Source organism: Amphibalanus amphitrite, unplaced genomic scaffold, assembly GCF_019059575.1.
Source record: "Amphibalanus amphitrite isolate SeventyFive unplaced genomic scaffold, NRLGWU_Aamphi_draft 000212F_arrow, whole genome shotgun sequence".
Classification (NCBI taxonomy): Eukaryota; Metazoa; Arthropoda; class Thecostraca; order Balanomorpha; family Balanidae; genus Amphibalanus; species Amphibalanus amphitrite.
This window is the reverse complement of record NW_024881707.1, coordinates 263,363-287,738: the sequence shown is the minus strand read 5'-3', so window position 1 is coordinate 287,738 and position 24,376 is coordinate 263,363. Positions and strand designations below refer to the sequence as shown.

Genomic DNA, 24,376 nt, shown 5'->3' with positions numbered 1-24,376 from the left:
GGGGGCTCAAGCCCCCCAAAGAGATATAAAGTTACGCCCCTGCTTTCAAGGTCAGGTCATCAGGCCACTTCGAACGACCCGACCTCCAGTCGCTTAACTTTGTCACCGTGTCAGAGCTACATACAGTCGATGACGGAGTCATTTGAAAGTTGCAGGAGGTAATATAAGGTCATAGTATGTACGCTACAATTTGTTGATATCGGAATTTTGATATCGATGACCTAAGGTTACGTCAATTTATTGACCTCCCCATTATAAGTCGACCATTGGGGGAAAATCAACTACCCGATTTTTTCACTGAGGCACGTCGTATAATGGCCCATTATACCATAAATGACTTCATATATGATCAGCCTTGACTACCTTGATATGTTGTCTGCTGTTGGGCAGCTGCAAGGTCATAAGACGTCATCAAAGGTCATTAAAGGTTTTTGCTAATTACTTCTCACAGGAACGAGATACAGCCGCGCTAATGGTCTATTGTGTTCAGCTCGTCAAGGCGCATCGCATGATATGCATGATGACCTCGCTGTCATGTGACCTGAGGTCAACCTTTGACCTTGACTTTTGACAAACCTTTGACATCTGTTCTCTCATCCTCAATGTCCATGAACCTGAAATTGCTGAGGGACATAACCCGAAATTATCCAATTCGAGTCTGCCTGGTTTGTAGGGTTAGAATCTGTCAGAGAAGCGAGGCCATTTCAGAGCCGGAAGGGTGCTAGGAATGGGGGTGTGACATTGGTCTGGGCGGGCACTTTATAGTGCGCCATCGAGGCTGAGCTCGACAGCACACGCCAAGCTTTTCACACTGGCCTCCCCCTGCACAGATACATGCCTCGAAGGGAGGTTATTTACCCGAGAGCTTAAATGAAAGAAGCTAACTCGAGTCGGACGAAGGTGACCGTCCATCCAGACCTGAACAGAGGGCTGGACTGGAGACGTTGATGGGAAAGTTGTGTGCGTCATGAGGACAGTGAAGCAGAATAACAGCGAAGCGTAACATCATATCTTCAAACCACTTTGCTCAGCTTCCGAGTTGCGCACCGTGTCCCATGACCGGATGGTAAACACGTATACACTGTACTAGGCCCCGTCATATTTTATAAAGTTTTTGGAAGACCAGCTCCCCTGATGTTTTTCCATAGCTTGTTGGTCCAATAAGAAGTGTGCAAAATTTCAGCTTCCTAGCTCAACGTTTGCGTCTGCCTCAACGGCCTCGAAGTTTGCCTCATAGGGCATAATGGAGACTGCAATGCCGGTGTTAGCTGCATTCTCCCGGCAGCGGCGTTCCTTGGCACAATATCGCCACGGATCAACTGCTGCCCCAGCAAGAGATGAACAAAACTAATCTTTGCCTTCGCCCCCCCACACCCCTCCCCCTCCTTACCCTCCCCCCCCGCCCCGATTTTTTGTGCATCGTTTGATTTTCACGCATTGTTCACGATCACTTCCTGTTTTTTTTTTCAGAATGCCTAAATGCTGATTGAGACAAATATCACGTCGGTTTAAGATAGTACCTATCTTAAACATGCATGTACCTATCTTAAACATGCATGTACCTATCTTAAACATGCATGTGCATATATTAATATCGACTCAATACTGCGGCGACGGCAAACTGATAACTACGAACGACAGCAGCAGCCAGAGACCAAGACGGCGGGCACGGCTTTGGTGACGGTGACGGGCACCGGTGTCACCTACTATGGTCGAGTCTGCGTGTCCGGTGTCGTGACTTACCTACAGCACGAAGGCTTTATTGCGGGGCTGTTTGGAAAACTCCTGCAGTGCGGTCTGGGAGTGAACTCCGCACTATTCAAAACTCAAGTCATTTCTTTCCATGCAACGACATAATATTAGGGCGCCTTTAGCGTCCAAAGGGGGCCCCAAATTTAAAGGGACCATCCCACCTTAACATTAGTTTTGAGTTGAGATAGCCAAATTGGTGGCCATGGCCTGCAAATACCGGTTTGGGCACTCACAACATCGAAAAATGCTTTAATTCGGAGATATGGAATTTCAAACTTGCAGTTTTCGGATTCTAAGGGGCTAATGCATTGAGATGCCCCCTTAGAATTTGTGACGTCAGCGGTGATCTAACGATTTTAAAACCTTGTACTAACATCTTTGTAAAGCAGTGGCGTTATATGCTATTTGCGCGCAACATCTGCCGCGAACGCCGCACTTCCAAAATGAAGTCGCTAGGAACAGCGGAGATCTAAAAAAAGTAAACAAAAGTAAAAGTCTAATATCTTGAAAACCGGTGAATATTTTTCGGTGAAATTTGGTAGATATTCGTTTTTGCTCTTTCTGAATCGAGCGACATCACTTTCATGCCAATTCATGAACTTTTTTGAAGGTGGGAGGGTCCCTTTAACCCGCGCCCGGCTGGGGGTCCTGGATTTCCATTTTCCACGCCCTGCTGGGGGGGGGGGGGTGTTTGAACACCCCCCCTTGTAACTCGGCTCCTGGGCCACGTAGCGATACGCGGAAGGCGGCGTTCGAAAGAGCGTCAAAAATAATGACGAAATCACATTGGTCAATTTTTTGGTCAGGTCAAAGGTCAGGTCACCAGAGGTCATTGAAGGCCAAATTTCGCCGATTTCCAGGTCGAATATCGAAAATTTCCAAGAAGCCAACGCATAACTCGGGAACCAATAGAGCTATAGCGCCGCGGAAAAGCGCATTCGATAGCCCTATTAACGCCCTTTCTGAGTAATTCTCTCAGATTTGACCTAACGTCAACGGTTTTGCCTGCAGGGTGCAAAAACTGCAAAAATAGCCGATTTTTTCGGAAACAGTTTTTCGGCAATAACTTTTGACCCAAGCCTTGTACGAGCTTACTTTTACCGGCATCGTGTTCCTCTCATCAAGACGCATCGAATGAACTATAACTTGACCTTGAAAGGTCAACTTGAAAATTTGACCTCAGGTCAAGGTCATGGCCTGACCGGAAAGGGTCATGTTGCATATCAGTCGATCCGTATCGTCGAGCTGAACACATCTAAGGCGTTTTCATCGCTCTAGCATGCCTCTATCAAAAGTTATTTGCGAAAAACTGTCAGATACCATTCGTGACCTAAGATGACCTCAGGGCATAAACAAAGGTCACGGACACCATTTTCATGTTCAGTGTGTCTAATATACTTGTAATTCGGTGTTTGGGAGTGTTTATAATGACTTTCATCCAAAAGAGGCGCATTTCAATTTTCTCCCATTGACTTATAATGGGGAGGTCGCAAAATTGACCTGACCTTAGGTCATCGATATCAAAATTCTGAGATATACATTTTGTACATTCTGTTGCTCTTAGCAATCGCTGAAAGTTTCAAAGCGATCGGTCACTCGGTGTAGCTGTGACAGACATCGAAACTTTTTATGAGGTGAGGTCACTTCAAGTGACCTGGTGACCTGACCTTGAATGACCTTGGTCTGAAATTTTTACAACATGTGTAGAATTGATGTATGATAAGGTGTACCAAAAACGGCGGCGCTCCGCGCCGCCGTTTTTGAGATATTCGCGAAAAACCACAAGGGGGGGTGTTCAAACACCCCCCCCCCAGCAGGGCGCGGGTTAAAGGTACCTACAGGACAATGGGCTTGACCTGAATGCCGCGAATGCCATGGATACGGCTCTGCTCTGGAGGGTGAGGGCCGAGGGGCGTCATGTTTTTTTTTCTCAATAGGACGCCCAATTGCCTGTAATCTTCCAAGGGGCGCCTGTTACGCTTTGCAGATGCGTCCGTGGTGTTGACAAGTGTGCCGAGCGCCCTGATAACGTTACATGTAAGGCGCGCTTTAGCACTACCAATACCTACCCACGACCCGTGCACCTGCGCCCCACACAAACCTCGCAAGCAACATGGTAGTGGATTGCATACTTAACATAAATCCCTGAGGTGCCCTTTCAGATCCCGACATCGCCCTGTCAGTATTATGTGCGCACCATTCAGAGTATGTGACGTGCCCCTTCCGAAAAAAAAAATGTTGCCCCCTCTTGATCACTCGGTACGCCATTCAACACCACCGACGTGTCTCTAAAACGTATCAGGCGACCCACTGAAGATCACGGGTGAGTGGGCGCCCCATTCATATCGCTGGCGTCCCTCTCAGAGCATCAGGCGCACCATTAAATATCACTGACGCCCCTCCAGAACATCCGGCGCCCCCATTTAAGATTACTGTCACCCCTCAAGAACATCCGGCGCCCCTCTGAACGATTACGCCCATTCCGGGGGGGGGGGGGGGCAGGGCACTCGGCACACTTGTCAACACCACGGACGCATCTGCAAAGCGTAACAGGCGGCCCTTTGAAGATCACAGGCGATTGGGCGTTCCATTGAAAAAAAAACATGACGCCCCTCATCCTCCAGAGCAGAGCCGTATCCAGCATTCGCGGGCATTCAGGTCAAGCCCATTGTCCTGTACCTTTAAATTTGCCCCCCCCCCCTTGGACGCTAAAGGCGCCCTCATATTATGCATGGAAAGAAATGACTTGAGTTTTGAATAGTGCGGAGTTCACTCCCAGACCGCACTGCAGGAGTTTTCCAAACAGCCCCGCAAGAAAACCTTCGTGCTGTAGGTAACTCACGACACCGGACACGCAGTCTCGACCATAGTAAGTGCCACCGGTGCCCGTCACCGTCACCAGTGCCGTGCCCGCCGTCTTGGTCTCTGGCTGCTGCTGTCGTTAGTAGTTATCAGTTTACCGTCGCCGCAGTATTGAGTCGATATTAATATATGCACATGCATGTTTAAGATAGGTACTATCTTAAACCGACGTGATATTTGTCTCAATCAGCATTTAGGCATTCTGAAAAAAAACAGAAAGTGATCGTGAACAATGCGTGAAAATCAAACGATGCACACAAAAAACGGGGCGGGGGGGGGGGGGTAAGGAGGGGGAGGCGTGTGTGGGGGGGGGGGGGCGAAGGCAAAGATTAGTTTTGTTCATCTGTTGCTGGGGCAGCAGTTGATCCGTGGCGATATTGTGCCAAGGAACGCCGCTGCCGGGAGAATGCAGCTAACACCGGCATTGCAGTCTCCATTATGCCCTATGAGGCAAACTTCGAGGCCGTTGAGGCAGACGCAAACGTTGAGCTAGGAAGCTGAAATTTTGCACACTTCTTATTGGGCCAACAAGCAATGGGAAGACACCAGGGGAGCTGGTCTTCCAAAAACTTTATAAAATATGACGGGGCCTAGGCACCCACAGACTGCAGTGGGCACCCATGGACTGCTGTGGGCACCCACAGACGGCTGTGGGCACTCACAGATGGCTGTGGGCACCCGCAGTCTGGCTGGCGCCCAGCCGGCCCGGCGTCGGCGCCGCGGGGAACAATTCACAAGGTCAGAGCGTCAATGGCTCGGCGTTTAATCTCAGCGCGACATTGACGGAGCCGATACGCTGGGTTACGGCCGAGCGACCTGTCGCACACAGCAGGGCCGCTGATCCCAGGACCCTGAAGGAAATAGGTTAACTATCTGCCGTGTCATAACGGCAGAACGGCCGCTCGGCCCCGCCCACGCGTCTCTGACACACTGGTAATGGATGGGGCGGGGCGGCACGGGGGCAGGGCAGGGGCGGGGCAGGGTGGCGGTCGCCGCTCAGGGGCACGCCGCCGTCTCCGGTAGGTAGTGGCAGTGTGACCTCCACGTAATCACACAGTACTTATTACTTCCATGGCGTGCGAGACGAGGAAATGGTTTGGCCGGGTGCTGTGACCTGTAGTTGGGTGAACGCCACCTGCTCTGGGAGTGTTCAGGGATAGCTAATGATCGATTGGTTGTAGACAGGCGGATACACAAGGGGCGCTGAGTATGTGACTTGACTGATAGTGAACAATCTACTTACCATCTACAATCACACACCGTTATGAATCTGAATCTATGTCAGCTTCCGACTCCTCTGTCCCCAGGTCTCTTATCCTGTAGAGTGTAAACTCAAAGTCTCCGGCGTCAATGCCACGGGATACCTACTCGTAGACGGTCACTGCTCACTTTCATCATATGGCGAAAGCTCTCACTGGAGCAGACTTTCGTCTAATACTGAAATGTTATATGCTGAAGAAGTCTCACCTGGCCAAAAGGTTTAACCCCGCAAAACAAATGATTTATTCGCCGATTATCTATAGGACAAAAAACAGAAGTGACTGATAATGACGGCAGTGAAAGCAGTCGATCAGAGGGCGGCACGGAACCACGGCAGTATAACTTCACGATTCGGGACTCGGGTGCAGGTCTCACTCTTGGGTAATGCTATCTTTAGATAAATAGATAGGTCTTAGACTGTGACGGATCCAATCGAAACATGCTGATGTGTTCATTCATGTAGGGTAGTCTGGTGCAATTATCGGCCTTATGGAACATTTATTTCGTTTTAGCTATGTTACAGGGAGTTTGAGAAATCCGTGAGTTTGCAAACTCCCTAGTGAGTTTGCAAACTCCCTAGTGAATTTGTAAACTCCCTAGTGAGTTTGCAAACTCACTGATGGGTCAGGGAGTTATCGGGGTTATCACTGACCGGTCAGGGAGTTTGAGAAATTTCAGAGTGATTGGGCCAAATAAAAACAAGTGTGCAGCATGTGGGTGGCATACGTGCCGTCCGTGATGTTAAAAACAAAGGAGGCTAGCTCTAAGGCCTCGCACGCTGACAAAAAGCTTATAGATCATATGCACACCATAAATACCTTTTTTTATTTGAAACTGTTCAGTGATTTACCCATGCATGTACCGCCGCTTTATTTAGTTATACATTTATTTAGTTCACGTCCCAATTAGACCCGTTCCACTCAAGTGCGGCTATTCCAGAGTCAGGCTAAATATATCAAAGTAGAAACAGCTGACTGTTGGTCACTTATGCTAAAGTACAGGCACACGCATCAATTCACGCCCATTCCCACTCCGCCATAGACGTGTCATCGAGAGCCGGCGCTGCTGGCAGCCAGCCCAGCTGCGACTGGCGCACGCTGCTTGTTTGTTTTTGTTTTGTTGGGTTAGGCCCTTTCGGTCTGACAAGACCATTTCAGAGTCGGACGAATGATAGGAATTATAGGGGGAGACATTGGTCTGGGCAGACACCCTATATGCAGAGTCGCCGGGGCTGAGCCCGTCCGAATTGACAGACCGACCAGCCCCCCAAGCACTCTCTGCACCCGGCTACGGGGTGCGTGCGCTCCCTCGGGAGCAGCGGTGCCGCTCCAAGGGAGCAGCCCGCATGAGATAAAGGTGCCTGTCCAGCCCGGAGTGGGGGTTTCGGCGTGGACGAGAAGGATTTCAGTATCCTGATTCCTGAGGATGGAAACGACGGAACGGAGGAGCACGTTGCTCCGAACCTCCCCTTTACATAGCCGCGAGTAGCATTTTTTTCGGTAAAACAATGAAGGATCTGTAAGCTTTTTGTCAGCGTGCGACGGTTATATAGGCCGTACCACTAGTCGCTTTTGTTTTAACATCACGGACGGCACGTATGCCACCCTCATCTTACACATTTGACTTTATTTGGCCCAATCGCTCTGGAATTTCTCAAACTCCCTGACCGGTCAGTGAGTTTGCAAACTCCCTAGTGAATTTGCAAACTCCCTAGTGAGTTTGCAAAGTCACTGATGGGTCAGGGAGTTTGCAAACTCACTAGGGAGTTTGCAAACTCACGGATTTCTCAAACTCCCTGTAACAGCTATATGGCATGGGCCTTGGATTGTTGGAACATAGCAATGATAACATATGCAATATGCATGCTATGAACTTTTGTTCAGTGCATCGTTATTGCATACTAGATTGTGCATGCACCGAATGAGGGAAAAGGAAACGGCTTCTACGGTGCAGCGAAATGAATCATTTTAAGATTTTTGATACACCATACGTGTATCATGATGGAATGGGACAAGAAAGAAGCTTCAGGAGCGTATTGGCATTGTTTCCAACAAGATCAGCTTCTTTGAAGCGCGTAATATTGGGCGGTCCTAATATGAATCAAGTTATGACCGTGCTAATACACAAGTAAGCTGTAAAATGCCAGGGGCTCCTTTGATCTAAGCCTGCGGTCACGCGTGAACCAAATCAGTCATCAGTTATACAGGACCGCGCCCCCGCCTCGGCGTATGGCAGCCCCGCTACCGGTGGGCGGGTCAGACCGTGACCTAGACCGTGAGGGGGCCCGCTCGCCGTATAAAAGGTGTCGGACCGTGGCAGTCGGCACCAGTTGCTCTGCACACTCGTCCAACCAACCAACCAACATGAAGGTAAGACATAGCGCAGCATCAATTCAAAATGGGCTTCTAGATTTGGTCTGTCGGTGCACACTGTTTTATGACTAGACAATGAGCTTGCTTGATTGACAAAAATTGTATCAAGGGTCGGGAAAAAGGTGTCAAACACTTGGTGCAAGTAACTTTGTGCCTTTATAAATTTGAACAGGGCTTTCTGTTCTGTTCTGCTGCGGTTTTTGTTTTGAGTGAATGAAAAACGTATTTTAGATGACGCAATGCTGTTTGAAATTGAAGTTTGCTATTGCTTGACATTATTCATGTACACAACCACATAAAGTTACGGTGAACATACCAAATAAGTGCGGAGAAAACAGCGATGAATACTTTGTCGTACGTTTCAGGTGTTCCTTGTTGCCGCCGTGCTGGCCGTAGCTGCCGCCGATTCTCCGGCTCCGTACCACCCGACTCCGGCTCCGTACCACCCGGCTCCGGCCTACAAGCCGGCTCCCTACCACCCGCAGACCCAGTACAAGGAGGAGGCCAGGCCGTTCGCCTTCGACTACGCCGTCAACGACCACTACACCGGCACCAACTTCGCCCGCAACGAGCAGAGCGACGGTCACAATGTGCAGGGCTACTACTCGGTGGTTCTGCCCGACGGCCGTACCCAGCATGTCAAGTACACGGCTGACCACTACGGTGGATACAACGCCGAGGTCACCTACGACGGAGAGGCCGCCTACCCCGAGCAGCACTCTGCCTACAAGCCGGCCCCCTACAAGCCGGCCCCCTACCACCCGGCCCCTGCCTACAAGCCGGCCCCCTACCACCCGGCCCCTGCTTACAAGCCGACCCCTGCCTACAAGCCAGCTCATTATTAATTCATTGAGTCACATTTTAGGCAGCGAATGATTCGAGAATGAGATATTTATCATGATTTGCTAACGTGCTGTAAATAAATGTCAGTCATGTCCATCCCTGTGTTTAGATGTTTAAATGAAAAGGATCACTATTCAGCAGGTATAACTGTATTCTTATTCGTATATCCATGCATTCATTCATAAATGGTGGGCTTATGTACAGTTGAGGAAGGGTGAATAAGTAAATTGTTTGCACGAGACCGAAGGACATAACGCCACTCATAAGGCGAAATCGGCCAAACTATACGTCCAAACATCGGCTCACACGAGTGTAGTTTCTGTCCAATTTACCGATCACCAGGCAATCGACCGGCACAAAACGGTATGTCGAAGAATAAACGGGCTCTGAGCAACACAACCGCTAAGTAACATAAACAAGCCCTTTGCGACGCGATGCAAGCAATACAGACGCTTGTTATATGCTAAAGCATTTACACTGCAGACTTAACTATCTGTTGCCCATAGTATTGCACGCATGCGAAACCAATAACAAAAATTAGGGTAGGGTGGGTAATTGGAACATGTGGGACAATATGAAGATAGTATGAATATCACAAAATAACGGAAAAACCATAAGTAACACGACAATAAGACCAACGAGGGAAATTATCGTAACTAAAAGGGCTATCATATGAACGGAGTTTAAAGTTTTAGGGAATCAAGATGTTGACGCACACTGCACAAAATCAATTTCGCAAGTAAAAACGCCCAACAACACGTCATCGCAACTTCGCTGCAGTGCTAAATCTTACATTGCTAGCGCCTAATACGCAACGGCTTTTGTTGTTCAATGAACTAACAAGTGCCATCAATCCCAGAAATTTGCTTTTGCTTTTGAAACGATTTTAAATATGGCTAAATTCATTTTAGCGTGGGGTAATTTGAACACAGTGTGATAACTTCAATGAAGACAAGGATAGCTCCGAAAGAACAACGCTCCTGTTTTTGTTTTTTTTTTTGTTTTTTTTTGCCAGTATTTCGACCCAAAGCAGTAGCAGATAATATGCAAATTTAAAAAAAATGTCTAATATCCATCCAATGTCCGTGCTAGCCATCGTTCCTCTGGCGGTTATCGCCAGTAGTTATCCGCATAGAATACACGTGGACGTGTGGGAAGGCGAGCAAGGACCTCGGTCTTAAATATCTATTTACTCAAGACTAGTTTGTTCAGTAAGACGCGACTTAATAGCACCGTTCGCTGTCATGGAAACACATGGTTGCAGCCACCACTAGACGAAGCATCCTGTTATAGTTTAACCCTCGCCCGTATTGGCCTTTTTACAGCGTCTAAGGTAGGGGGGGGGGGGGAGGGTCCGTAGGCCCTCTCCTACCATTCGGCCCCTGATTGAGCTAGAGCTTCGCGAGCTTGCTGCCCGTTACAAGAGCAAGCCGATGATACCCATTTTTAGAGTTCTAGGCCATTGGCTGACCTTCCAGGTTAGGTCAAAGACCCAAAAGTCGGGGAAATCGGGACCTGCTAGAATTTCGTACAGTGTGATTGTTACGGTTTTTGGGGCGTTGATCACGTATTTCGTGTTGCATAATTTCTTCATGCATTTAGAGCATGAGTGAATTCGCCACGGGCCGCAAAATCCCAGTCCAGCTCAGCCCAGGCCCATAGGTTCACAGCCCGGCCCAGCCCGAGCCCATTCATGATTAAAGCGTCAAAGCCCAGCCCGGCCCAGCCCGTCAAAAATGAATGGATTAAAAATTATTGACACCACACAGGTATCCAAAGGTAGCAAAGAAACCATCTTTTTCGAGCAGCATGCACAATGCACATTGCATGCGTGCTTTATGAACTCGTTTTTAAGTCTTGCACAGTAATAAGCTATAGGTAAAGTTATAGTTTTTGTCTCAGTTGCGAACCCCTGACTCCACTTTACAGTTCTTGGCCCAGCTATCCACAGCTTATCGATCCCTAATATTTGAGGGCCCAGCCCAGCCCAGCTCATGGCCCATTGGGCTGGCCCGGCCCATGGCGAACACTGATTTAGAGATTATGTATGTTGTAGGTCGAGCCAGGTCGGGTCAGGTCAGCCAGCAGGCATTCTGCCGACTATCCATAGTAGGTGTCAACCACCACTGACAGATAGGAAACATGTTACGTAGACTCTACAACTATACTTCGTGAATATTCAAATGGGCGCTAAATTTGAAGTCAGCTCCTAAAGTTATCACAGGAAGATGTAAAGCTCGAATAAGTGAACTTCATCTAAGCTCAGCGACCGTGACCTGACCTTGACGTGGAAAAAACGGATAGTGATTTTATACGAGTATGGTGGCGGGAGTAAGGTTTGACAGCTACGCCAGGCTGACTGTCTGTGTGTGAAGTGACCTTGACACTAACTATAATGCATGGGCCAAACATCATTTCGCATATTTGAGCGTGTACAACCACAAAAAGATTGGAAACGCGAGGATAAAGTGAGCTGACATACGTCAAATCACGATTCCGAGCAAAACATAGCCTCGAGAAACAAGTCACAGGTCGAAGGTAAACTGGGTCAAAGTCATTAATTTTTTAGGGTAGGTGTAAACATAATCAAATCAAGGGTACTAAAAGTTTCGTGGCGATTGGCCGCTTCTTAGCATGAGTTATTTGCGAAAAACCTAGGAAGGGGTTCCGTTCGACACCCCTCACCCGATCACTGTGAAGGTTAGGCGCCAGTCAAACTTTGATTTGAGCCCAAATAAGAGCGTGCTATTGTTTTCGTATACAAATAAAAACATCGGGCAAAAAGTTAGCGGCCTGTGTTGTTAATTCCACTTTAATAAAAGAAAACGATTAACCAAAATTAGCCCTAAATTTGTAGAAATAATGACTGAAATGTCACTTGTTGCACACAAAATAAATAATATCCCAATTTTGAATCCTCAATTGGCTCTGAAGTAGTGTCTTGAACTTTTACCTATATATTGTCTCCAATTGGGGTCAGCGGCATGCAAAACTATATGAGTCACCGTACACCATGACTTATATATCCTAATCAAGCGTAGTATCCTTGTGCTAATTATCGGCAGCTACATACACTATCGATCAGCTGAGCACCGTGTCAGGACCACACCCCTGTGCCGGCGTATCGCGACGCTGCGTCCGGTGGGTGGGTCAACTGATGACCTTGACCACCAAGGGTGTCTGCTCGCCGTATAAAAGGTGACGGACCGTGGTAGTCGGCACCAGTTGCTCTGCACACTCGTCCAGCAAACCAACCAACATGAAGGTGAGCTATATCCTAGATACTTCTCACATAGAACAGCACGACTCACAGTCTCTTCAAAGTTCATTGTAGCTCCAAAACGTGTTCAGTGCACAAGTTGCTGGTATATTATGGTACGTACGTAGCATCATAATACCGATAAAAATTTAATGAAACATAAGAAAATTTCGGAAGCAAATAAAAGCACAAGATCAGAGATTGTGTCTGACCTTGCTCTCCATCCTGATCTTTTCGAATTAAAGCGACATGGATGCATGCAATATTGCGTAAGGCCAAAGATGTAGGGTTACCAATACCTGTATCGTTTCTGACCGGCACAGCGCTGCTTAATTCCTGTTTTGTAATTTTGATATGCATTATAACATACACTGACACTTTCAGACCAATATATGAGATGACAAAATGTTATATTTCAGGTGTTCCTCGTTGCCGCTGTGCTGGCCGTGGCCGCCGCCGATTCTCCGGCTCCGTACCACCCGACTCCGGCTCCGTACCACCCGGCTCCGGTCTACAAGCCGGCTCCCTACCACCCGCAGACCCAGTACAAGGAGGAGGCCAGGCCGTTCGCCTTCGACTACGCCGTCAACGACCACTACACCGGCACCAACTTCGCCCGCAACGAGCAGAGCGACGGTCACAACGTGCAGGGCTACTACTCGGTGGTTCTGCCCGACGGCCGTACCCAGCACGTCAAGTACACGGCTGACCACTACGGTGGATACAACGCCGAGGTCACCTACGACGGAGAGGCCGCCTACCCCGAGCAGCACTCTGCCTACAAGCCGGCCCCCTACAAGCCGGCCCCCTACCACCCGGCCCCTGCCTACAAGCCGGCCCCCTACCACCCGGCCCCTGCTTACAAGCCGACCCCTGCCTACAAGCCCGCACATTATTAATGCAGTGTTGCTTGGTCTAAGGAGTAAATGAGTTGTGGAATGTACTATTTATCGTGTTGATAAATGTATTGTAAATAAATGTTTGTATTCGCATAACATTTGTGTACTTGCATTATCTACTGTCCGAAAGCGTTCGATGGCCGTACTAAACCATAAACCGCTACGGCTTTAGAATGATTGCAAAAACTGCTTTAAAAACCATTCGTTATAATACGGTCTTCTAGAATTGATTGGTTGACTACTCGTACTCCACCATCTTAAACCGGCAGTTTCTGGGATATTTCGGCACCCATCACTTGGTGTGTGTGTGTGGAGGGGGGCATTAAATGCCCGGGGGCATTAAATGCCCCCAGCCGATATCTCGAGAACCAATAAGCGCAGCGAAATGGGCGAGACAGCAAAAGAAAGGACGCAACGAGACGCTCCTGATGAGTACTTAAAAGTTAAATTTAGATGTCGCAAGTCGGGTCAAGATCAGGTCAAACACCTGCCAAATTGGATTTTCAGTAGCATGACCTTAAGCACCACGTGCTTGGCATTTCTAGTCATAAACTCTGTCAGAATTGTGCAAAATCTTTATCCTAAAATGCCACGCGAGTGCTAGATTCGTGCAGGGGGCATTTAGGCATTGGTCAGGGTCAAGGTTAGATAAATCAGGTAGGATTATAACCCCCGAAAATTAAAGTGCGCATCCGCGCACATGATATACCTATGTTTTATGGGTACTTTTAGGCGTACTATGGTGACATCCATTTTATCATGCGAGTACATTTTTGGTAAAAACGAGCTCAACTTAACGAAAACATGCACCGGGACCACGAAGTAATCACCAGAAATTCCCAAGGTTCAGTTCATATCTCACTGAGAAAAAAATGACACCCTTTTTGATCCGGCAGAAAACCACTCCCAAAAAAATCACGCCCTAAATGGGGTCAAAATGACTCCACGATAAACTCCAATCAAAACTCCAAAGAAGGAGTAAAAAATACTCTATAAAAAGAGTAAAAACGACCCTTAAAAAGAGTAAAAAATACTCCCTAGGAGAGGTGACTCCTTTTAGGGAATATTTTTTATCCTATTTAGGGGATATTTTTTACTCGTTTGAGGGAGTTTTAATAGGAGTTTACCGAGGAGTCATTTGACCCCATTTAGGGAGTGATTTTTTTGGGAGTGGTTTTCTGCCGGATCGTCAGAGGGTGTAAAAAATACTCCCTCAAAAGAGTAAAAAGTACTCCCTTAAAGGAGTAACTTAATTTTTGTACACCCCATTTTCAAAAGGCAGAAAATCACCCATATATATATATATATATATATATATATATATATATATATATATATATATATATATATATATATCCATATATATATACATTACACCCATCCAAAATATATGTCCATCAGCTGAGTTCAAAATGTAAAGAGTTCAATTGAATGCAAGTCAATTTATTTATAACCAATCGCGCCGACCGCAGAGCAGCTTCACATGTACATGCACAGACCTATAGCCCATTTGCAAGAGACGCACTCGATAGACGCGGACAGTCGCTCCGCGCTCTGTCTTGATTATGATTTGGCAACAGCCCTCAGTCTCGCACGCACTCTCACTGGGCTAGAAGACTACTATGACCTACATGACCTTGCGTTCAGTTTTTGGCCATTTTTAACAAATAGCACAAAACTATTTCACTTTCGTGTGAAAGCGCTAATGAAAAACAGAAAGGGAAAAGGCGCCTCTGTCATAGGAGAAGCGTATTTCTCGTGCCTTCACCTACTATGTATGTTAGCGTCTTCTATATCCAGCTGAAAGATCTCGTCGATTTCAAGGATGGCCGGCCGTCCCTCACACGGCTGCGTCACATCTTCCAAGGCCCCAACACTTCGAAGCCTCAGCCAAATACTGGCATAGCTCCAAATCTGAAAGGAGGGGAATATCACAGTCATTTTAGAGTACACCATGCATCCTGTGTCGCCCGGGAGAAATAATCAAGTAAAGGCCTGGCTACACTATGCGTTTTCTGCGTGCGTTTTTTGCGGGTTTGCGTATTTTACGTAATATCGTTCTGGAAAAAACAACGATATTACGTTTTTGTGATGTTTTTTATATTAAATTTTAGTTAATGTAAGAGTTATAATAACTTTTGTATATAACTAATGTAAAAGTTATATTATTTATAACAAACGCAAACCCGCAAAAAACGCACGCAGAAAACGCATAGTAAAGCCAGGCCTTCAGCACTGAAGTGAACGTGACAACAAGGGGCAAGGATATAACCGAACAAAGGGAAATGACAAGAAAATGTCCTGAACACTCACATGGTAAACGCCGATAACCAGCGCGACGTCAAATGGGAATTCTGGTTAGGGTTAACCTTGAAGATAAAATTAAGGTAGATCCGATTTCTTTGAATGAGAGGATTAGGAATACAGGTGGCCATCAAACTGCTTTAGAAAACACATGCTGACGATTAACTCTAGGAATTTTCACGCCAATATTTATTAAATAATAGCTATAATGAAATGGCCCTAGTGTCGTCATAAATGACGTCACGCAAGGTCAACAATGCAAAAGTGAAGCATCGCAACTTGCAAGGAGTGCATGGAACCACGATTCTGTGTGGTTGAGCTGGTTTGAGATCGTTCCCGGCGCCAAAATAGCAGTTTTCATTTTTCCCCATTGACTTGTAATGGTGAGGTCCGTGACCGACCTGACCTCATGTGAACTTTAGGAAAAATCCGAGGTATACAAGTTGTGAGACCTCTGATGGATATTAGGTCCTAAAAGCTACATCTCCCTGTGAAAGTTCCTCTGGCACTGAGGGCGTTGCGAAGTTGCGACATCTGAAGACCGTGCAGAGGTTCACGTATGACGTCATAGGTCAGTGACCTGACCTGACCTGAAGATGCGGTTGGTGTCAAAAGATTCGGCTTGAATCAAAGGTCAGGTATGCCAAGTTTCAGCTCTTATCACCAGCGTGTTTGGAGCTATCGCAAAATAAAACCCTATGGGGGAGGGGGGGGGGGGGGGCAACACCCCCTTCCCTCGACCGAGGTTTATTAGTTTTTAATTTGGGATAGCCAAATTATGATCCCTGGCTCACAATCACCGGTTTCGGCGCTCGCAACATCGAGAAACGCCTTAAATCAAGAATATTTAATTTCAAAGTTGCAGTACTTTGGATTAAGAGGAGCTAATGCATTTGAATACCCCCTCTGAATGTGTGACGTCAGCGCAGATCTAGTGATTTCAAAATATCATATAAACTTCTTTGTAAAGCAGTGGTGGTATATGCTGCTGCGCGCGCAACAACTGCCGCACTTCGAAGATACCAAATTTTTGCGTCCAAATGACGTCGTAGGAACAGTGTACCTCCGAATAATAAAGAAAAGTAATTGTCTAATATCTTAAAACCCGGTGAATATTTTTCAATTAAATTTGGTAGATATTCATTTTGCTCACTCTGAACCATGGGACATAGGGATGCGGAGCCGTGGAAATTTGAGACGGCTTCGGCTTCGGAGAAAACAATCGGCTCCGACTCCGGGTGAAATGTCATGGCGGTTCCGGTTTAGAGTAAAATGGGCCGGCTCCGCCGCTCCGACTCAGTACATCCCTTATGCGAAACAATGGCCGTCACCTGATGACCGGTCCTCAGGTTCTGGGCATGCAGTAGACGTGGGGATGGAGGAGCTGACAGGACTGGGAGGTTGATTGCGTACTGTGGAACACTGGGGATACGTATTCAGTTTTTTTTTCACGTGATGGCCCGTGACGTACCACATGTTTTACTGCCTTGTACTGCCAAACCGAACTAGGTCAATTATTTTTTTCCTCTTAAAAAAAGAGCCGGAGTTGCCCCTTCTTTGACGGCTCCGGCTTCGGACTATATTGTTTCAAGGCTCCGGCTCCGGACAAATTGTGCCCGCTCCGGCAGCTCCAGCTCCACACCCCCTGATGGGACATCATTTTTATGCCAACTCATTAACAGTTTTGAAGGTTGAAAGTTCAATTTAAAAGCAGTTTTCTCAAATAAAAATTGTTGATTTGACTTCCTATTCTGAAGCAACTAATCGATGCTGGGGGAAGAGCAGTTTGTCCCAATTACATTAACCCGGCACCGCCTGGGCTATTTCCGTACCCACGACAGCCTGGGAGGGGGGTCGGATCCGACCCCCCCCCCCCCTGTTATCTCGAGAACCAATGGTCGCATCGAGCCCCGCGAGGCGGCGTTCGAAAGGTCTCTACGAGACCTTCCCAAAGCACTCTTAAGATTTCAAGATTGAGGTCAACTTTCGGGTCAAGGTCAGGTCAAAGGTCAAATTCTGGGGTTTTGCATGATTAGGCTTACGGACAGCGGAATCGATAGCTGCTGCTCGAAACTCACCAAAAATGACCTCAAAGGCCTAGTGAAGGTACCATGTGCGTATAGGGGTCATACTAAGTACGGGTCAAGGTCAGGTCAGGTCACGAAAGGTCACGGTATTCACTTTCTGCTACATGGGCGTGCGACACATGTTTTATGGCTTATTTTTCACGCCGAATCCGATGGTAGGGTAGACCGGGGCAAGTCGCCCCGCCGAGGTAAAACGCCTCACCGATGTTTCTCGGAACTGGCAGAGTTCTGGGGAAACATCCTCTCTTCTATAAAACGTGCACTATATGATCATTATATGAGCAGACTGGGAAGAAATTGTGTTGACTCTTTCGGGAGATATAGCCGAAAATGTGTTTTTTGAGTGATTTTTATGTTTTGTTGTCAGATTATGCATCATGGCGTTCTTTTATGGTCCATATCAGGTTAACGACTTTTATGTATTTTGAACAACTATTGTCTAACGCTTATCATGCCGGGTTGGTTCGTGTTAAATTATGTCTTGCTGGAGTGCAAAGCGCTGTTCTCTGACCGAACTACGTGATGGGGTAAAACGCCCCAGTAGGTCGCGGGGCAAAAAGCCCCATGGGGCGTTTTACCCCATGTGTTGTTCGGGCTACCCACTTTCTAATGCTCGGTAGCTGGCGAACAGTAAGTTTCTATGCCTTTATGTGTATTTTTCTCAGCACCTGGATGGCAAAGGAAGTATTCTGTAAACATTTGCATTGCAATAATTTATTATTTGGTCCTTTGAGGCAGGTGAAAAACCTGCTCATACAATAGTGTCATAGCTGAACACCTGACAGGATGGAATGTGCTAACTTCAGTGCCGTGCCTCCAGAGGTCTAACGGACCTCTCATATAAGATTTAGCCAACTACCATGTTTAATCTTTAATCTAGAGTATGGGGCTTCTTGCCCCAGGCCGTGGGGCGTTTTGCCCTGGGGCTGGGGCAAAATGCCCCATTTGCAGTTGCTTCACAAATCGCTTCCTAGCTGGGAGTCCGATCATAGGTGAAATAATTTGAGGGGTGGAATTTAAAGTAAAATGTCCCAAGAACGCATTGAGCACAAATTTAGCCTTCCAGGTCATGTGGGACAAAAGTTATGTAGCAAAATAAATTATCTGGGGCGTCTTGCCCCAGGCTACCCTAATGGTTATATGCAGGGCTGCGGAGTCGATGGATTTTCGGCGACTCCGACTCCGACTCCGACTCTGGCTTTCAAAAACCAGCTCCGACTCCGACTCCGACTCCGGGCAGAATTGTCGACTCCGACCGACTCCAACTCCCGACTCCGACTCCGCAGACCTAACAGGGCTGCGGAGTCGACAGATTTTCGGTGACTCCGACTCCGACTCCGGCTCGGGTTTCTAAAATCGACTCCGACTCCGACTCCGGTCACAACTGTCGACTCCGACCGACTCCGACTCCGACTCCGACTCCGACTCCGCAGCCCTGGTTATATGTGACCCCAAGTCACTGTGCTGGTGATAAGTGTGCATTGAAAGCATAAAAAATCGTTTATACCATACATAACTAAACGAGGGCTGAGAAAAAAGGTCAATTTTTCAACTTTTTATTTTTGACATAAAAATGCACTTTTCTAGACGAGCTTTGTCCCAGGAATCTAGTGGTGCCATTTGTTTTCACATGCGATGTTCAGAAGTGCCTCTAATTCACGAAAATGCTTATGACGTCACCATGCCCTATGCATGTTGGAGCTATTTTTTACAATTTGGGGGTCAAAAATCAAGATAGAAAGTTGAAATTTGGGACATCTAATGTTCTAACAGAGCTCTATAACATATATTCCGGTTTTTTGGAAATTCTCAAAATTTTGGATTTTATTAGCTGTTTTCCAAAAAATGTAGTTTTTTGAATTTTTAGGGGTGAAAAACGCATTTTATGGAAAATCCGAGATAGCCATTTTAAAGAACTCGTTAAGCTGCGTTTATTCATGTCCTTAATTTGCAAATTGCTTTAAACCCTGATTTTTGGCGATTTTTTAAACATTTACCACTTTTTGACTAAAAACGCCATGTAGTTACATCACTAAAATCGATATATCTAAAAAAAATGAAATTTTTTCTTAAAAATTACACAGAAGACGTCAAATTGATGGGGAAGAAGGTATGCCAAGTTTCAAGTTGATAGCGTAAGCGGTTCTTGAGTTATTCAAGAAAAACGGAGGGGGGGTCGGATCCAACCCCCCCCCCCCAGGCGGTCGCGGGTTAATCCGGATAAGGCAGTGAGAAATTGTACCAACACGTATACATACCTACCCCAGGCATCCACGGTGTGCAGTTCAAGCCGACAGCAGTCATGCTCCCGCAGCAGTCACAGCTGGGATTTCCAGCCACTCAGCACACTCAGAATGGGGAGGTGCCCACTCGCATTGCGCTGATTTCCTGCCAATCTTGACAGCATACTCCAGATCTGGGAATGTTGAAACAAATACAAATAAGTAAAAAAAAAAAAGAATACATCTACACCTTTTTATGCGCAATTTCAAAAAGTTAAAGACCAAATTCAAAACGTTCACGTGCATTTCGAACATAAACTTTTTGAATTTGGTCTTTACCTTTTTGAACTTGCGCCTAGAAAGGTGTAGACACTAGACTGACATAAATGAGCATAAAACTGAGTCTAGTCAAAGGAAACTGGAGGACTAGGAGCATATGTCCAGTGACATCATCATAGTCTACATATTTTGTCAGTCACAACCTTCATACGTTTACCCAAGCATAAACTAACGTACATGTGTAGCAGGCATCTTACATGTAGTCAATGCTTTGTGAAAAGTATGAAGAAATAGTATGCAGTGCTCTAGCGAGGAACATCTTGATATATGTAGTTTGGTTTTCAAATGACCTTTTCCTCGATAATTAATTGAAAATGCAATAAAAAGCAAATATTATATTGTTTGGCAAATTTTCGAACGACAGTTCATTATCAAGCCACATGAAACAATTGTCAATTGTTTCATGTGGCTTGAGAATGAACTGCATTCGAAAATTTGCCAAACAATATAATATTTGTTTTTTATTGCATTTTCAATTAATTATCGAGGAAAAGGTCATTTGAAAACTAAACTACACTTTGTGAAAAGTCTCTATGATCCAGTTCTTGAGACATTTACATGAATATCATTTTAAGTTACCTACGCATTGTAGATGTTAAGTTTGTAGTTTGTTAGGTTGTATGTTAGAAGGTAAGCTTAGGTGAAGTTTGATTGTTTACCTAATTCTAAAAAATGAATAATTAGGAGACTTTTATGATCAATTTCATATAAGTATCTCAAGAACTGAAGCCAAGCAACTTTCTTCAAACAGTTGGCAGCATGTAAGATGCCTGCTATAGTAATACCCAACCTACATACCTACAACCCACCAACCTACAACCTCACAACCTTAAGCCATGGATGGATACTTCATCCATGCTTAAACCTATGCAGACCTTTTGTATATGTACTAAGTTCAACCATCACTGTAATCGTCTCTTTGAACACAGCACAAGAATTGCTGGCTGAATTACTGAGAAAACTGGATGGCGCACATTTATTTCACAGACGATCAACTTAAATCAAAATTATTTCTACCTGGTTCCAGACTCCAGTGTCCTAGAATTAGGGTGCGTTCTTTGCACGGAAATTTCACGTGAAATTTCACAGCTCAGTCAGCTGATGCGTTCTTTGCCGACCGCACGGGAATTTCACGGCGCAATTGTCGCAGAGGCTTCATAAATGTAATATGCTCAGATTTTTGAAACATGCATTGAACTTAGCGTTGCTTGTATTGTCGGTAAGTTACATGATGCATCTTAAGTGATAAGAGGCAGATGGAGTTTTTATAGAAAAGTCGCTGGTGTGCATACGGCTTGTAAGAATACCTACCGGTTAATATTTCCACACCAGTTTGCTAGTTAGTAACAGCGGAAACAATCCCTAAAAAGGTTTTTGGTAAAAACGGTAGCATTTTAGTAACATATTCCGCAAAACCAGTCCATATCATACGCACACATTCACATTCCCTCCTCCACTGGGCGTCGCCATCTTGAAAAAAGCGCTCGGGACAAGCTTTTCCGATTCCCGTATTTCACGTGGAATTCCGCGGGATTTCACGTGAAATTCCGCGTGGAATCGGCAAAGAACGGCTTGACTTTTGATTCCACGTGAAATTTCACGTGAAATCTGTTCAAAGAACGCACCCTTAGTTGATTTCTGTGGGAAATGACATTCAAAAGAAGACAATTTTCCACTCTCAACTTCAATAAAAAAGAGCATTTCCATAGATGGTCTAAACAACATATTGATTCACACATTAGAAGGTACATCCTACTGCATTTGTGAGGAAATGCATGCTATCAATTCATTTTCCTTCCATTTTTACCACCATCTTTTTTTTTAGGTTTGCCGGACCCAAAATTTTCCACCCTCTTCCCCTGTCCACGGAATAATTTTCCCCTCTGACACCCAAGTAAAAATGTAATTTTGAGTCACTGTTTGGTTCCTATTTTCCCAGAATCGCATCTCGTATTTACATTTACAACCTTGCAGGGATACTTATTGGTAAGCCACACTTTGATTAACATAACAGCATTTTATCATTGTTAAAATCTTATTTTGAAATTATTATTCATAGCTCCAATACTGATACAAAGTGCACTCACCAGTTTTCTCAGTTAAATCAGTCAGCAATTTTCATGCTGTGTTCAAAAGACGCTTACAATGAGGGTCGAACTTTGAAGAAAAAAAAACTTCAATACCAAATAGCCATTTTGCACCCTAGGCTCTAAACTAAATAAGAACCATGTCACATTCTGGCACTGAGCCAGACTGGGAAAATACACATTATGCCAAATATCTCCGGCGTAGTGGTGGGATTGCGCCGAAAAATTGAGCGCATGTCTGGCATAATTTCACATGCACCAAATTCAGTGCATGGTGGCCGCTGAATTTTTTGGCGCAGGGCTGCAGCAGAATTTTAGGTATTTTTCAAGCTGAGCTCCTAACTACAATTGTGACACTGTTGATACAAACATGCAACAACAGAAATTTTAGGTTTTAGGTTAGGTTAGGTTGTAGGTTTGTAGGTTTAAGGTTGTAGGTTGGTAGGTTGTATGTTGTTAGGTTGTAGGTTTGTAGGGTGTGGGTTGGTAGTTTATAGGTAAGTAGGTAAGGTTAGGTCAGGTTTGATTTTTTCTTTTATTTGCTAGGCATATAAGATCATTTTTGGATTTAGGATGTCAAATAATGTAAGAATATGAAAAAATTATCCTTGAAATCTACTCAGGACTTTATCTTGACATTTACCAAATTTTACTGCGAATGGTGGTCACCAGATATTTCAGCACGCTGGTCAATCTAGCAGCAGACTCGCCCTGCGAGCTGGTCTGAAGAGGGTCTGAACTTGCCACAGCATGACCAGTCGGGGAAACTATGGTAAAATCTGCTATTTTTAGCAGTCTGCTATTTTTAGCAGAAATCTGCTAAAAATGGGTACGCATGTGACGTCATCGTACCCAAATATAGCAGATTTGGGTACGGCCCCATACAAAAGCAGATCTGCACCCTAATTGAAGCAAATGCGCATCAAATGCCTGGCAGATTCATGATGAGAATAGTGCTGAGAGTGTTCTCTGCTATTTTTGTTCAGATCCGACTATTTTTAAATTCATTATTTAAAAATAGTCGGATCTGAACAAAAATAGCAGAGGACATTCTCAGCAGTATTCTAATCATGAATCTGCCAGGCATTTGATGCGCATTTGCTTCAATTAGGGTGCAGATCTGCTTTTGTCTGGGGCTGTACCCAAATCTGCTATATTTGGGTACGATGACGTCACATGCGTACCCATTTTTAGCAGATTTCTGCTAAAAATAGCAGACTGCTAAAAATAGCAGATTTTACCATAGTTTCCCCGACTGTGACGCTAGTGTGACACGCGCATTGTGGTATTGGGTCTTCATGGGAACATCAACTGATTCAGATTCTCAAACAGGGGAGAGCGTCCATTGTCCAAGGCCCCAGAACATTCCTGGTTGATATAGCCTTCGTCGGTAGGTAGATGTGCACATGCTTTATTGTTATGTAGAAGTGGCTTCCTTCGGCACAAGTAGGCACAGAGGCGGATCCAGCTCAGAGGTTTGGGGGGGGGGCAAACCATAAAAATTTATCAATTCTTTCCATGCATCATCCATAGGCGTAATGTTAAAATCATGCCGTTTGGGGGGGGCAAATGCCCATTTTGCCCCCCCCCCCCCCTGGATCCGCCACTGAGTAGGCACCCAACTTTCAGGGCAAATGATGCAGAAATTTCACCGCAAAATTGCTTGCATCGAATTTCGGCACATGAGGGTCTCACGGGCGTCCGGCGTAGTGTATGGATGTTTTCCAGTCTGGGCACTGGCACCAGCACTGAGAGGCGGCGTACCTAACAATCATTTGACAGGCGAATTGAATGATCTTGATCTAATGCGAAAAAAAAAACAGGACAAATAGCATGACAAGTGAAATACGTACCTTTCTTCAGCGGTTCAATCTTATAGATCTCATTCTTCGATCAACCCGCCACAACAAACACATGTCGCGACACAATCCATCACAACAAATCGGAAACTAGCGTCACGCAGCGCTGCCTGATATAACAAATGTTTTTAAAATAAATTATCGCTTTTACCATATATCTCACTTTAAATAATAAAATATTTTTGAAATAAATATAAATGAAAAGTTCATTTAAAATTATAATGTAAATTC

The 24,376-nt window shown here is 45.6% G+C and overlaps 2 protein-coding genes and 1 long non-coding RNA gene across 4 annotated transcripts; 2 read left to right on the top strand and 1 right to left on the bottom strand.

Moving 5' to 3' along the window:
* Positions 1-8,237: 8,237 nt before the first annotated feature.
* On the top strand, positions 8,238-9,106 carry LOC122385226 (cuticle protein 7-like). Its single transcript, XM_043373348.1, has 2 exons — positions 8,238-8,243; positions 8,612-9,106. The coding sequence occupies exons 1-2, from the start codon at positions 8,238-8,240 to the stop codon at positions 9,089-9,091; spliced, it is 486 nt and encodes a 161-aa protein (XP_043229283.1). The 3' UTR covers positions 9,092-9,106.
* Positions 9,107-12,061: 2,955 nt separating this feature from the next.
* LOC122385235 (cuticle protein 7-like) lies at positions 12,062-13,345 on the top strand. The gene is made up of 2 exons (XM_043373367.1): positions 12,062-12,354; positions 12,768-13,345. The coding sequence occupies exons 1-2, from the start codon at positions 12,349-12,351 to the stop codon at positions 13,245-13,247; spliced, it is 486 nt and encodes a 161-aa protein (XP_043229302.1). The 5' UTR covers positions 12,062-12,348; the 3' UTR covers positions 13,248-13,345.
* Positions 13,346-14,674: 1,329 nt separating this feature from the next.
* On the bottom strand, positions 14,675-24,248 carry LOC122385234. 2 transcript variants are annotated; one of them, XR_006257175.1, is made up of 3 exons: positions 24,140-24,248; positions 19,897-20,054; positions 14,675-15,161 (listed from the first exon to the last, which is right to left on the bottom strand). It is a non-coding gene; the product is annotated as an uncharacterized LOC122385234 (long non-coding RNA). The 2 variants fall into 2 exon arrangements; XR_006257176.1 differs by having other exon boundaries at positions 19,901-20,054; positions 24,140-24,247.
* Between the last annotated feature and the right edge of the window lie 128 nt (positions 24,249-24,376).